Consider the following 14474-nt stretch of genomic DNA (forward strand, 5'->3'; position numbering starts at 1 on the left):
CTCACACGTGCTAGGGTTGCGCCGTACAGCTGAGCCACAACCCCAGTCCCTGAGGTCAGCTTTTTTATTCCCATTTTCCAGACGAAAGAATTGAAATCCAGTTAGTAGCCGAGCTGAGGATGGAATGGGAACGACTCCAAAGCTCTCCACACCACGAAAGGCGAAGAAATTAGCGAAAGAATACACCGAAGTAGGAGAGCAGCCGGGAGGAGAGCACACAAAACAGAGAGCCACACACGCGCTCGCCCGGGAGCGCACTAAGGCGGATGGGGGGGGGGAGGCAGAGGCGGAGGTGGGATCGTGGATTTCCGGTCTGGCGCCGGAAGTGGCTCCTCAGCGCCGCCGCCAGCTTTCCGCAGAGAAAAGCGCACTGGAGTTTGTGCTACTAGTGGTGCACGAGGTTCGTGCGTTCTGCTTTTAAACGCGTCTGTAAATCGAGATGTCGCATCCGTCCCCAGAAGCTAAGCCTTCCAATCCCAGTAACCCCCGAGTCTTCTTTGACGTGGACATCGGAGAGGAGCGAGGTGAGCGAAGTTGTTGGCTGAAGGGCCCCAGGAGGAGGGGCTGGGGGCGCTTGGGGGACTCGCAGGGTGCCTTTCGGGCCGGGGGCTGCTCGGTAGCACTGAGGCATGGCTGCCTGGGTCTCATCTGGAGCAAGATCGGCATGCGGCGTGAGGGTGGAACCAGGGCTTTTGTGCTAATGCTGTCGGTCATGAGGAAGTTTCTGGAAATTTCTAGTTCAGGAATTGTGGTGGTCTTAATATTTCACTTGCCTTCTACCTGTGCACCACCAGCTTGTCACAAAATAAGCTTATTTTATATTTGCCATGGGGCTCTTCAGAAGCCTCGTGTGTCTTCGGGGCTACAGTCACTCAACACGTCTTTTGGCACACAAAATGTGTGTGTGTGTGTGTATGTTATGTGTGTATATGTATGCACATATATGTGCACCTGCCATGTTACTTATAAATTAAAGCCACTTGTTTGCTTAGTGCTTTTTCTTTACTACTAATTTTAGAGGTCAGATAAGCAAACGTTTTTTCTATTTTGGCATTGGGGAATTGAACTGTTGCCTAGGATACCTACCTGCTTAAAAGTTCCTAAGGCCTTGTGAAGTTATATTTATAACTGAATTGTTTTTCTATAACATGTTACAATTGCTGACCAGGCAGTGTGTTTGAATGCATGTATGGGACACACACATTTTTTACATGTACCTTCAGCTTGTTTTGGAGCTAATTCCAAAACAGTTTTGGAATTTTCGCATTTTAAGGCCTTGTATAGAAGAGGAATTTTTTCAGCTTTTATTTCGAAGACTGCACTAGACAGTTTGCACAAAGTACAGAGAAGGACTACAGATACATATAAAACTGGGCCAGCCTGACCACTGAAAGGGTATTTTATTTTATTTTTTAGTACTGGGGATTGAACTTGAGCACTGGACCATTGAGCCACATCTTCAGCCCTATCTTGTATTTTATTTAGAGACAGGGCACCTTGCTTTTGTTGAGGCTGACTTTGAACTGAACTTGGGATCCTCCTGCCTCAGCCTCCTGAGATGCTGGGATTACAGGTGTGTGCCACTGTGCCCGGCTTCATTTTCTCTTAGTGGTTGGTTGGTGATTGGAAATTCTGAATACAGTTTATTTGGGGGCTCATGGTTTCAGAGCTCTCAGTGCATAGACATCTGGCTCTAGTCCTTGGGGCTTTGAAGTGAGGTTGAACATCATGGCAAAGAGTGTGGTGGAGGGAAGCAGCTCACATGATGATCAGAAGCAAAAGAGACTCCATTCACCAGATATAAAATATGTACCCCAAAGGGATGCCCCCAGGGACCCATGTCTTCCAGCCACACCCTACCTGCTTTGGGTTAACTGAGTGATAACTTAGGAGTTAACCCTATCAGGGGATTAATTCAGTGACTGGGTTAAGGCTTTTATAACCTCTTTCATTTCGCCTCTAAGCCTTCTTGAATTGTCTCACACATGAACTTCTGTGGAACACCTCACATTCCAAACCATAACACCAAGGGAAATTAAATTTGTATGTTGAGATATCTGCATTCCCATGTTCACTGCAGCATTATTTGCAATAGCAGAAATAATGGCATCAATCCTGTAATAGATAAAATGTGTATATATACACACATACACACCAAGGAGTATACTATTCAACCCTAAAAAAAGAAGGAAATAGTGTCATTTGCAATATGGAAGAACCTTGAGGACATTATGTTTAAGGGAAATAAGCCAAATACAGGAAGACAAATACCACATGATCTCACCTGAATGTGTCATCTAAAAAAGTTGAACTCATAGAAGTAGAGAGTAGAATGGTAGATACCAGGGGCTAGGGAGAGGTTGCTCAAATGATATTCAGTTGGAGGAGCTATATGTTCATGATATTTTTTAAAAAATATTTTTGTTTTAATTGTACATGGACACAGTGCCTTTACGTTAATTATTTTTTTGTGGTGCTGAGGATCGAACCCAGTGCCTCACTTGTGCTAGGCAAGTATTTAGTAATTCACGAGTGATTTGTTACCATAGTTGTACCAATTATCCTTTTGTCATTTGGTGGTTTGTTTTTGCACACTGACACAATTTCATTTTCTTTTCTTTTAGTTGGTCGAATCATCTTAGAATTGTTTGCAGATATTGTACCCAAAACTGCAGAAAATTTTCGTGCATTGTGCACAGGAGAAAAAGGCATTGGATCCACGACTGGGAAACCTCTCTATTTCAAAGGATGTCCTTTTCATCGAAGTATGTATACATTTTCTGAATCTATCTTCAAACAGACAAATTCTGTTCTTCAGGAGTTAGGGAAGAAAACATTGAGATGGGAATAAAGGTTAAAAAGTACTGGTGTAGTTAGTTCCTAAGAGGATGCTTTGTCATGAGAAGTAATAGCTCAATTTCATAAAGACTGGACTGTGAGGTGGAATTAATTATGGGCGAGTACTAGGGTTTATCTATAGGGAAATGGACTACACCTGTCTTTACAAGTTTTTCTTCACTCCTAAACCATTTGATTGAGAAAGAAAGAGCACAGCCATGATAAAGTGAGCTGGCCTTAGGTAGTTGACTGTCTGGTGACAGAAGAGTTATTTTTACTTCTTGGGCAGGATTGCTTGAGAAGGCTGCAGATTGTAGATTCAGTGTCTTGGACACACTGGTGATTAAAGTGTATCATTTTGTACTTTGTAATCATTCTTTTATTTAGTGTTTACTTAACAGTTCCCCCAATAGACTGAAGGTTCTATAAGTTTAACTATATGTTCTTATCACTTTGTCTTTAGCACCTCGTATAATTATTGAGTAATCACTCAGTAAATGTTTATTTATGAATAACATGAATACATTTTTTTTTGTTTTTGCAGTGCTCACTGCAAGCACTCTATCACTGAGCTATACTCTCAGTCCTGTGGTTATATGTTTTTTAAAAATAATTTATTAAGAAAAATTAGGATCAATTATTAAATGTTTTAAGCATTTATTTGCTTATGTGTTTCATAAGACATCAATGTGCTAACAAAATATATGTAGAAAATAGTTAACATAGCAGGCCCAAGGCTGCTATCCTTATAAAGGTCTGCTTCTAAGAGTAGCACTTAGCTGGAGTTTGGGAGCTTGGCACTTAAACCATTCCTTAAATCATAAGGGTGATTTACTGTCTTTAGACCGTTTATACAAATGTATAACTTATGTTGAATATCTGCTTTCTTTTTCTTTTTGGGAGTCTGGAATTTTGGAATATGCTAGGCAGAGTATCTATGTGATAAGGCCTCCATAAATACCTGGGATGCTGAGTCTCTAATTGGCTTTCTTGGGCACAACTGTTGTACATGTTTCTACATCTTCATTGCTGGGAGAAATGTGTTCCATGATACTTCATGGGAGGGAGGCAGCATAATGAAGCCTGCACATGGATTTCTTCAGATCCTGCCTATGTCTTTTTCCAGCTGTGTATCCTTATGATTATAATACAATCAAATGTTGAGACCATGAGTCCTAGGGATCTCTGAACATGGGAGTGATTTTGGTAGCTCTTGATATAAAGGGATAATTTTACTGAAGTATTTTTATTAGGGTGTAAAAAATACTAGGACTAATTGGTCTTCATTCAGCAAACATTATTGAATAGCTACATACATAGTTACAAGGAAGAAAAAGAGTTGCTGTACTTAAAGAACTCATTGGTGGAAGAAATAGATCATTATGTAAGATGAAGTTAGAGTCAAGATATGTTGGAGAAAACTTAAGATATCCATATTTTGGGTTTCATTGACAGTTTTACTTGTAGGTGATCAGGTGGTAAAATGTAGATTGGACTCAGATTGCAAAAAGTATAGAGTTGTTAAGATAGGTCCGAAGAAAACCAAAGATTAAATGTTCTCTCTGATATGTGGATGCTGATTCACAAAAGGGAGTGGAAAGGAGTGGAGGGGATTGGAATGGGGGGAAGGAGGAGAAGGAAGTGGGAATGGGAATGGGAAAGACAGTAGAATGATTTGGACATAACTTTCCTATGTTCATATATAGATACATGACCAGTATAACTCCACATGTACAACCACAAGAACGGGAAGTTGTACTCCATGTATGTATGATATGTAAAGTACATTCTACTGTCATGTGTAACTAAAAAGAATAAATAAAAAAGATAGGTGGAGAAAGACAAATGGGAAGATGTTGTGACTAAAATGCTTTAGGAAGTTGTCTTTATTATTACCTATTCATTAGTTAATATGGCTGAAGCTATCCATGTGTCAGTCACTAATAGCCATTCTCCTTTTTTTGTAGTTATTAAGAAATTTATGATTCAGGGTGGAGACTTCTCCAATCAGAATGGGACAGGTGGAGAAAGTATTTATGGTGAAAAATTTGAAGATGAAAATTTCTACTATAAGGTAAAGTGAGGAGAAAGTGTATATTTTTGCCAGCATAAAGGTTACACATGTGAAATATGTTTGTTGGATATTTTTTTTTTTGTGGTGCTTGCACTTTTAAGTTATCTAGGGTCTTACACATACTAGGCAAGCCCTTACCACTGAGCTACATCTCCAGCCCAGCATCTATCTTACTGTGGAAGGTCTTCATCCAGTAATAATTTTTATTTGTCAAAAATACTCTATTATTTCTTTGTGGTAGAGTTTTTACATGCTTCGTTTAAGCCAATGAGTTCTCTTAAGATATGTGATAAGGCCCCAATAAATACCTGGGATGCTGAGTCTCTAATTGGCTTGATAAAATGAGCCCATATGGCAAATTGATTCCAGGAAAAATGTTTTTGTTGTAAAGATGATAATTTGTGCATCTTTATTCTTGAATTTGAAGAGCAACAAAAATCATCGCTAATATCCATGATGTCAGGGGATTTGCAAACTAGTGGATGTGGTTAATGTCCAAGCTTCTAAAGGACATTAGTGGTACCTGTGCCTTCTTCATTGGCTCAAGATCTAATCGGGGTATATTGCATCATTCAAGTTTTAAGAATGGACATGTAAGTACAAAAGTAAAGTGATATCTTTGGAAATGAGGAATATGAGCAAGGTAATGAGGAAAGTTTGAAAAGCAAATGTCATCATTCTTTTAAATAGTACTTATTGACTGTAGTTGTATGCTCAGTTCTATCACTGGAACCAGAAAGATTATAAAAATGAAAGGCCTTGATGACAAGGAATTTATAATTTTACCTTGGAGACAAGATTTAAAAATATGGGGCAACTAGAGAATAATAAGATACAAATAAATTCTAAATTGAGTGAATATATTTAACTTGTATAAATTTGATCCAGGTTGAGGATCCCTTGTATGAAATGCTGAGAAACAGAAGTGTTTCAGATTTTGGAGTTCCTTGGATTTTGGAATATTTGCATCTGCTTTCCCAGTTAAGCATCCCTAATCCCAAAATCTGAAATCTGAATTTGTGAATGCTACTGCACAAAAATTCAGATTTTGGAGTCTTTTAGATTTTGGATTTTCACATTAGGGATTCACAACTCAGTAATAAAAACTTTATGTGTGCTCTGGGGCAAGGATGTGATTTATATGGCCCAAGTTATTAAAGGAGACATTGAGGAGGAATGGGTAAACCTGGCCTTGCAAGGTGGCTGAAATTTTTTTAGGCAAGAAATAAAATAAGTAAAATTGAAGGATTATGGATGAGGACAAAGACAGTGGAAAACTGAGAAAAGTAGTTAATATTATAGCTAATGTTTTGAGGAAAACACCAAAAGAAGCTAATGGAAGAATGTAAACCAAGATAATGTAATGATTTCATGCATACCAAAAAAAAAAAAAAAAAAAAAAAAGGAAGCTTCTGGAAAGGAGACCTGCTTCTTGTCTTCTATAATCTTGGTAGCCTTGAAAGCTGAATTATTTAGATTGGAGAGATAAAAGGCATTTTAGGTGGAAAAACTTAGAGAGTTAGAATTTATCACCAATGAGGAGGTATTTACAAAGCCAAAGAAATAAAATAGAAAAATGAAGTTTTCATGACAGAACTATTGAACAAGGTAGAATTTTTATTTCAAGATGTAGGTAGCAGTTTCCTTTGTACACTCCCTGAAGAGTTAATTTACCTGATATAAAAGCCACAAGGTTTAGATTCTTTTGTGATTAGGAAAGTACCTTAACTGAATGACTAGTCAAATTCAATATCCCATTACTGTTCCCAGTTGATGGATGTGTAAAGGAAAAATAATAATGTAGGCCTATTACTGAATGTGGGAAAACCCTTCAGGTCTTCAAGAGCATCCATCATAAAAGGGTAGAAATATATTATTAGATTATTTTAAAAATGAAGTGTAAGCATCTTCTTAAAGTGACCAATTTAGAAATTAACCTCCATTTCAGTTATCTTATTTGATTTCATTAGCTTTTCCTAAAGTTTAAGAAGTGATCAAATACCCCCTATTTTGTTCATCGAAGGTTTCAGTTTATACAAAGTAAAGGTAATAGAACATTTCTTAAATAAAAGTGTAGTCTGGGTATGTAACTCAGTGTTAAAATACTTGCCTAGTATGCTAGAGGCCCTGGATTCAGTCCTAGTACCACAAAACAAAAACAAAAAAGTAAAGAAAGAAAAATTAGTTTGATTTAATGGTAGAATGGCTCATGTTACCAACCATCCTGACTTTATGTGAGTGGTCAGTAAAAGAACAGTTTAGATTAATATCCTAACTTTCATTTTCTTTGAATGATTTTTTTTTTTTCCTACAGCATGATCGGGAGGGTTTACTGAGCATGGCAAATGCAGGCCGCAATACAAATGGTTCTCAGTTCTTTATCACGACAGTTCCGACTCCTCATTTGGATGGGAAGCATGTGGTGTTTGGCCAAGTAATTAAAGGCATAGGTGTGGCAAGGATGCTGGAAAATGTAGAAGTGAAAGGTGAAAAACCTGTCAAAGTAAGTAAAAAGTTATAGTGAAATATACATATTGTCATAGTTTCTATCTTAAAATGTTCTAGTGATTATTAGCTGGAAAAATTGGAAAATGTTAGGATGATTTTGATTTAGGAGCCTGCATCTGTCACTTTATTTTTGTACCTATTGTCTAAAGGAAGCTTTTTAATTCTTATTTCAAATTTAATGTAATTTTGCTAGATTACTTAAAAGTCTCCCTATACCAGCAAAAGTTTTGATCCAGTGTGTGTAATAATACACAGTAGAAAAAGGATAGCAAACCTAGATTCTTATTCTAGAGATTTGGCCTGATCATTTTACTGAATTTTTTTGGCCTGTTTTCCTCATCCATTGTTCCTAAAGTGTTTAAACTGTATGATTTCTGGAGATACTTGTGTTCTAGATGTCTGTGAATCAGAATGACCATAGTATTGTGCATCTTAAGTTGTAAGTGGGCATTGGAAACTTAGTTACTTGTAGGAGGCAGGCTTTGGCATTCAGAGTATGAAGGGAATTATAGTAAATTAAAAGTTCATACCTCACCAAAAGATAATTAACATGGAGAATGGTAAAATTAACAATTTACTGTGTGTACACTGAGCTTCTGAATACCTAAGTAGATAGTGATATTGTTATATTAGTTGGAATAAATAAGTAAAAAGGGCATTATTGTAATTATAATAAAAGTTTTCTAACTGAAGTCTATGACTTTGGTAGTGTTGTTATTTACAACTATATAGCTTTTAAAGAAGACTTTTTAAAATAATATTTCATTAATATGGTAGTATATTTCTACAATTCCATTATATTTTTACAGTTGTGCGTTATTGCAGAATGTGGAGAACTCAAAGAAGGGGATGATTGGGGAATATTACCAAAAGATGGCTCTGGCGATAGTCATCCAGATTTCCCAGAGGATGCAGATATAGACTTAAAAGATGTAAGTACTTTCAGATTAGTACTTTAACAAATAAAAATTTTTAGTGCAAAAAGTTTGGGATTTTGTATCACTCTGTATAATGATAAAACCTATTATATTACTTGTTAACTTCCAATGTGTTTGTATTCCTTTGTACAGGTAGATAAAATTTTACTAATAACAGAAGACTTAAAAAACATTGGAAATACTTTTTTCAAATCCCAGAACTGGGAGATGGCCATGAAAAAATATGCAAAGGTTTTAAGGTAATTAAACATTTTAAATAAATTACTGTTAAGATCTTGTAAATTGAATTATAAATTGAAATTCCAAATTCCTCATTGTATTTTGGCAAATTCCCTGTGGAATAAACAGCTGTGTTTGAAATAGCTGCATTTCTTTTGTTGCTGCAGCTTATTTTGAAAAATTTTAAAATACAGAAGAGTTGAGGTGTAGATAATATTGTATTTTTGCTATTATATAATATCGTGAAGGTGTAAATCAGTTTGACCAGAGTTTGTTCACTTTGTACCAGTGGAATGGATGTGTCTGTTCCAGGAGACCCTTTTCCCCATGAGGTGATACTGAGATTATATGGAAACCCAGAACCCAACAACCTTTGACACAGTAGTTTTAGTGTCATTAAAGATCCTTACCCATGTTTATTACACTAATTGTTGGAGAACTGTGATATTCTACAGTTGTTAGCTGGCATTCTGTGTAAGAAACCCCTGCCCTCCATTTGGTAATGTTGTAGACTTGCGGTTTTTTCATTTTGGTTTATTAATGTAGCAATACTGTGATTCTTTTTGGTACTCGAAGAGTTTAATATTCTTCAGTGGAAGCCCATTTCATTTTGACTTGCTGGTTTTTTTTTTTTTTTTTTCAGTGATGGAGATTAAAGTCAGAGCCTCACAAATGCTAGGCAAGAGCTCTACCACTGAGTTATATCACCAGCCTCATTTTGACAATCTGTGATCACTTGCTTGCTTTCTGACACAAGATTTGTTTCAAAGTCATCTTATAATCACCTGGCTTTTGTATCTGGTATCAGCACTTTCTCTAAGGAGCTCTGATTAATTTCAAAGAAAGAAAAGTTTAGCAGCTCAATTCTGGGGGCTTGGTATGCTCAGTTTCTTGGTCTTTTTCAGTGAACAATTAAAAATGAACACTACATGGTTGTTCTTCACCTTTTGCCAGTCAGTACCCTCTGGTACCTTCCTGGTTCCAAATACAATTACATTGGAAAGTACCTAATGGGACCTGAGTTTTAACTTAGAGGTGTGTTACTACTACTGCACAATTGATTTGGGAAAAATTTTTTTTTTTTTTTTTTTAAACTGGGGGTTGAACACAAGGGTGTTATACCACTGAGCTAAATCCCCGGCTTTTTTATTTTTTATTTTCAAACAAGCATTGCTAAGTTGCTTAGGGCTTTGATAAGTTGCTGAGCCTTATCTTGAATTGGCATCCTTCTGCCTCAGCCTCCTGAGTTGCTGGAATTGACAGGTGTGTGCCACCACGCCTGACTCCTGGGAATTGTTTGTTCTTTTTGAACACTTTGGGAAAAAATGTTTTAGGAAATAAAAATACCTCAAAGAAAATGACCTTCAAAAGAAAAATAATGGGTATGGGAGTAGAGCTCAGTGGTAGACTGTGTGTTTATTAGGGTGCTCGAGTCCCTGGGTTCAGTCTCTGGCCCGTAACAAAAAATAAAAATAAAAAAATGTTTAATAAGAAGATTGTGAAGATTGGATATTAAATTAGTATCTGCTTTTTTTTTTAATATTTACTTTTTAGTTTTAGATGGACACAATATCTTTATTTTTATGTGGTGCTGAGGATCGAACCTGGTGCCTCACGCATGGTAGGCGAGCGCTCTAACTCTGAGCCACAACCCCAGCCCTAGTATCTGCTTTTTATATCAGAAATGATGTAACATTTTTTGGTATTTTTGAAGTAGTAGAGTAAGTCTTGTTTGTGTGGAATTACATATTGCTTTTATTAATTTTTTTTTCCAGATATGTGGATAGTTCAAAGGCTGTTATTGAGAAAGCAGATGGATCTAGGCTGCAGTCTATAGCCTTAAGCTGTGTGCTGAATATTGGTGCTTGTAAACTGAAGATGTCAAATTGGCAGGGAGCAGTTGACAGTTGTTTAGAGGTAACTCTGTAATATTGAACTTTTTGAAGGAGAGGGATTTTGGCTTACCAACTTGAACAAAACTACTTTTTACATATCTGAATATGTCTTATTGCATATTGTCTCTAAATATTTTGGACCGTCAGAACTTCCTTTAAATCCATTCATTTTGCTTTTTTTAAATAAATTAAAAAAATTTTTTAGTTGTAGATGGACACAATACCTTTATTTTATTTATTTGTATGTGGTGCTGAGGATCGAACTCAGTGCTTCACATGTGCTAGATAAGCACCCTACCACTGAGCCACAAGCCTAGCCCCTCATTTTGCTTTTTAATCCTGTGTACTTAATATCTTTGAAAGACTTTCCTATTTTTCTCTTAAAGCATTTGTCAGTTCATGTATTCATTTGAGAGCACCTATTATATGCTAAGCATTGGAACACAAAGTTAGGAATGACTAGGTATGTGGGTTGTGGAGTTAGGCATGCCACACCCCCAGTGCCTTTACCATTGAACTCCACCCCCAGTCCCAGCATGGTTTTATTTATTTATTTTATTTTATTTATTTTTTAAATATTTATTTTTTTTAGTTTTCGGCGGACACAACATCTTTGTTTGTATGTGGTGCTGAGGACCGAACCCGGGCCGCACGCATGCCAGGCGAGCGCGCTACCACTTGAGCCACATGCCCAGCCCTTTATTTATTTATTTTAAAATAAATTTTTAGTTGTAGTTGGACACAGTGCCCCTATTTATTTATTTATTTATTTTTGTGGTGCTGAGGATCAAACCCAGCGCCTCGCACATGCTTGTTGAGCTCTGTACCGCTGAGCCACAACTCCAGCCCCACCCAGCATGGTTTTTCAAATTAGACCTCTGCCATTCAGCTAATTTTGTGATCTTGTATAGATTCCTAATTTTTATAGAATCTGAATTTTGTTTTCTATAAATTGAAAATAATACCTACCAGATGGGATGGTTGTAAAAGATCATAAAGCAAGTTTTAAGTACTTAGCACTGTGCTTGGCAAATTTTATGTACCCAGTGAATTTAGTTTGTTTTTAATTACAAGATTCATATTTCCAAGAAACTTAATAGATTTAGTTTAGGAGGGGGCCAGTTTCTATTTAGGGTCATCACACCTTGTATGGGAGAATGTGTGCTATTTGGAACACACAGAAAGGTCATTTGTCTTTATGAGGGCTATCCAGTTACATTAACTGATAAAACCAGAAAGCATTACCTTTCTCAAAATATATCGATTATGACTCTCTTTCCTGTTATATAGTTGTTTGAAAGTATTTCCAAACTAAATGTTTTGATTTTTGCCCACTAAGCTATAGATTAGCTATAGAACTGAAATGAGATTCTATACTAGGGGTGTAGTTAAGTTGTAGAACACTTGCCTAGCATTCATTCATGAGGCCCTGGGTTGAATCCCAACACTGCTACATTAAAAAAAAAAAAAATCTGCTTAGGATAGGTGAATAGAGGATAAGAAAATATATTTGCAGTTTTGGGATCAAATCTAAGACTCTTACTCATGTAAGGCAAGTGTTCTAGCAGTGTATACCCCCATACCCCCAGTCCTAGAATATATTTAGAAGGGAACATACAACAGAGGAAAAAACTTAAAAAAGAAAAAATTGATCTTTACTCTGGGTCTCCATAACTTGTGAGGCAGATGTTTCCTTTTCAGTAAATCTGTGATTATTGGCTTTTAAAATATATAAATAGAATGTTAATTTAAAAATACTTATTTTAGTGAAAAGATCTTTATAAAGTTACTCATGTTCCCAAGAAATTTAGATTTCAATTAAAAGCATGTATAGTTGGCCCTCTGTATCCATGGATTCCATATTCTAAGATTTATCCAGCCTCAGACTGAAGATTTCTTTTGTACTAAACATGTGAAGACTTTTAAATATATGGGAGGAAAGGTATAGGTTATTATATGCAAATACTGAACCATTTATATTAAAAATTTAAATATCTCCAGATTTAATTTGTAGGGGGTGAGTTGAGCTGTCCTGGAACTATTCCAGAGACACTAGGGACAACTTACAAACTTTCATTTATAGTGTTTTCTTTTATAAATACATTAGTTAGGACTGAGTCTGGAGAGAGAGAAACCACAGTGCTGAGGAGCATGTTAAAGATATGGACAAGAAACACCTTCTTCCTCCATATAGTGCCCTCTGCTGACAAATTGTCACACTGTGCCAACTGGCAAAAGAGAGCTGTTCATAGTCTTCAGCTGAAGTGGATTTGAAGGTGTCAGGCAATAAATGAATCTGAAAAATGTATTTATTTAGATAGTTATAATTTTTAAATTTTGTAGGCTCTTGAAATGGACCCATCAAATACTAAAGCACTGTATCGAAGAGCTCAAGGATGGCAAGGATTAAAAGAATACGATCAGGCACTGGTAAATTTTGTTTCAAATGTTTTACAATAAACAGTCACCTTTGTAAATTAGATCTTAATTTTTCACAACTTTTTTTTTTTTCAATTAAAGGCTGATCTTAAGAAAGCTCAGGAGATAGCACCAGAAGATAAAGGTAGGTTGGCTGTTTTTGTAGTCAAAGTTCATTTTGCACTTTAAAATTATGCTCATGAACTGTTGTACTCTTAACTTTGGCAGATATCAGGCATTTGTTCAGTGGATCTTACAGAATGACTGTTACTGGGCCATGTATATCAGTGAATAAGACAAGGTCCTCCCCTGATAGAGCTTGTTTTCATTCCTCTCAAGAATGCACTAGTTTTTCACAGTGCACTTAATATGGTTTGTTCTGCCTTATCATTTGAGATCCTGTTTTGTTACTGTGACACTCTTTGAAAGGTCAATACTCAAGTATAGTATTCATTGTAAATCTAATTTTTGGGGCCATTCCTTCATGGCAGTAATCTAGTATTCTAGATACTGGATATGTTTTGGAAAAGCTATGACAAATAAATCTATTTCTTTAAAATAAGCCAAAAGTGAATAGCAACACCAGATCTAAATATTTATCTCTTTGGTCCCTTGTTGCTAAAATAAAACAAGGTAGCTACTACTCTCTCTAATGGAGATGGAGAAACAAGTATTGATGTGATTGAGTTCTCTCAGTTGGCAGTCTTCTGAAATTATGCTTCAGGGTTGTTGTGAACTCTGCTTTCTTGGAATAGAGTTTTCTGTTAATAGGGTTGTTATTTTATCCAGAAGAAAAGTTTTGTCAATGGGGAGGAGGAGTTGTGATATTATAATCGTTTGTTGGTCATCCTAATCTTTTTGTTTTGAGAAATAACTCATTGCCTATTTTTTTGCAGCCATCCAGGCAGAATTGCTGAAAGTCAAACAGAAGATAAAGGCAGAGAAAGATAAAGAGAAGGCAGTATATGCAAAAATGTTTGCTTAGAAAGGATTCAATTTTGCTTAAATATTATGCATTTATTGTATAAAGGCAATAAGACAATGTAAGAGTTATTGTCTATATGTGATTGCTAATGTGATTCCTTTGACATTTCAGTTCTTCATTGTTTACACTTTAAAATACTGATACAGGTTCCCTGTTAATAAAAAGTGGCAAAAAATACAGTGAAGTTGATTTAAAAATTCTATCTGTACTTTCACAAAGAATGGTGTGCAGTTTGCTTTTTTTTTAGTATTTATATTTTAGTTATAGGTGGATACAATTTTTATTTTATTTTTATGTTGTATTGAGGATCGAATCTAGTGCCTCACGCGTGGTAGACAAGCATTCTACCTCTAAGCCACAACTCCATACCTCCAGTTTGCTTTCAAACTCCTTAAGTTATATCTTGTTGAATGAATTGATGAACACTTGTTTGTATATTGTTTCCCTCAATCCTTATACATTATGTGGTAAGTTTGTGCTGGTGTTTTATGCTTAGAGATGACACATAGGATTTGGCAGTTTTTCTGTGAAGGGCCAGATAGTAAAATTTTTACAGTCACCATCTAGTCTGTCACAATTACTCAGTTCTGTAGTTATAA

General features: G+C 36.2%; 1 protein-coding gene across 2 annotated transcripts; it reads left to right on the plus strand.

Moving 5' to 3' along the window:
• Window positions 1–328: 328 nt before the first annotated feature.
• Window positions 329–14054, plus strand: Ppid (peptidylprolyl isomerase D). 2 transcript variants are annotated; one of them, XM_027926630.3, is made up of 10 exons: window positions 329–524; window positions 2625–2765; window positions 4806–4912; window positions 7227–7415; window positions 8230–8352; window positions 8491–8597; window positions 10353–10494; window positions 12816–12902; window positions 12993–13035; window positions 13787–14054. In XM_027926630.3, exons 1-10 carry the CDS (start codon window positions 440–442, stop codon window positions 13873–13875), a joined length of 1113 nt encoding a protein of 370 aa, XP_027782431.1. In that variant the 5' UTR covers window positions 329–439; the 3' UTR covers window positions 13876–14054. The 2 variants fall into 2 exon arrangements, with proteins under 2 accessions (XP_027782431.1, XP_071470681.1); XM_071614580.1 differs by lacking the exons at window positions 329–524; window positions 2625–2765 and adding an exon at window positions 5340–5505 and having other exon boundaries at window positions 4844–4912.
• The last annotated feature ends 420 nt before the right edge of the window (window positions 14055–14474 follow it).

This window comes from Marmota flaviventris, chromosome 7 (genome assembly GCF_047511675.1).
Source record: "Marmota flaviventris isolate mMarFla1 chromosome 7, mMarFla1.hap1, whole genome shotgun sequence".
Lineage (NCBI taxonomy): Eukaryota > Metazoa > Chordata > Mammalia > Rodentia > Sciuridae > Marmota > Marmota flaviventris.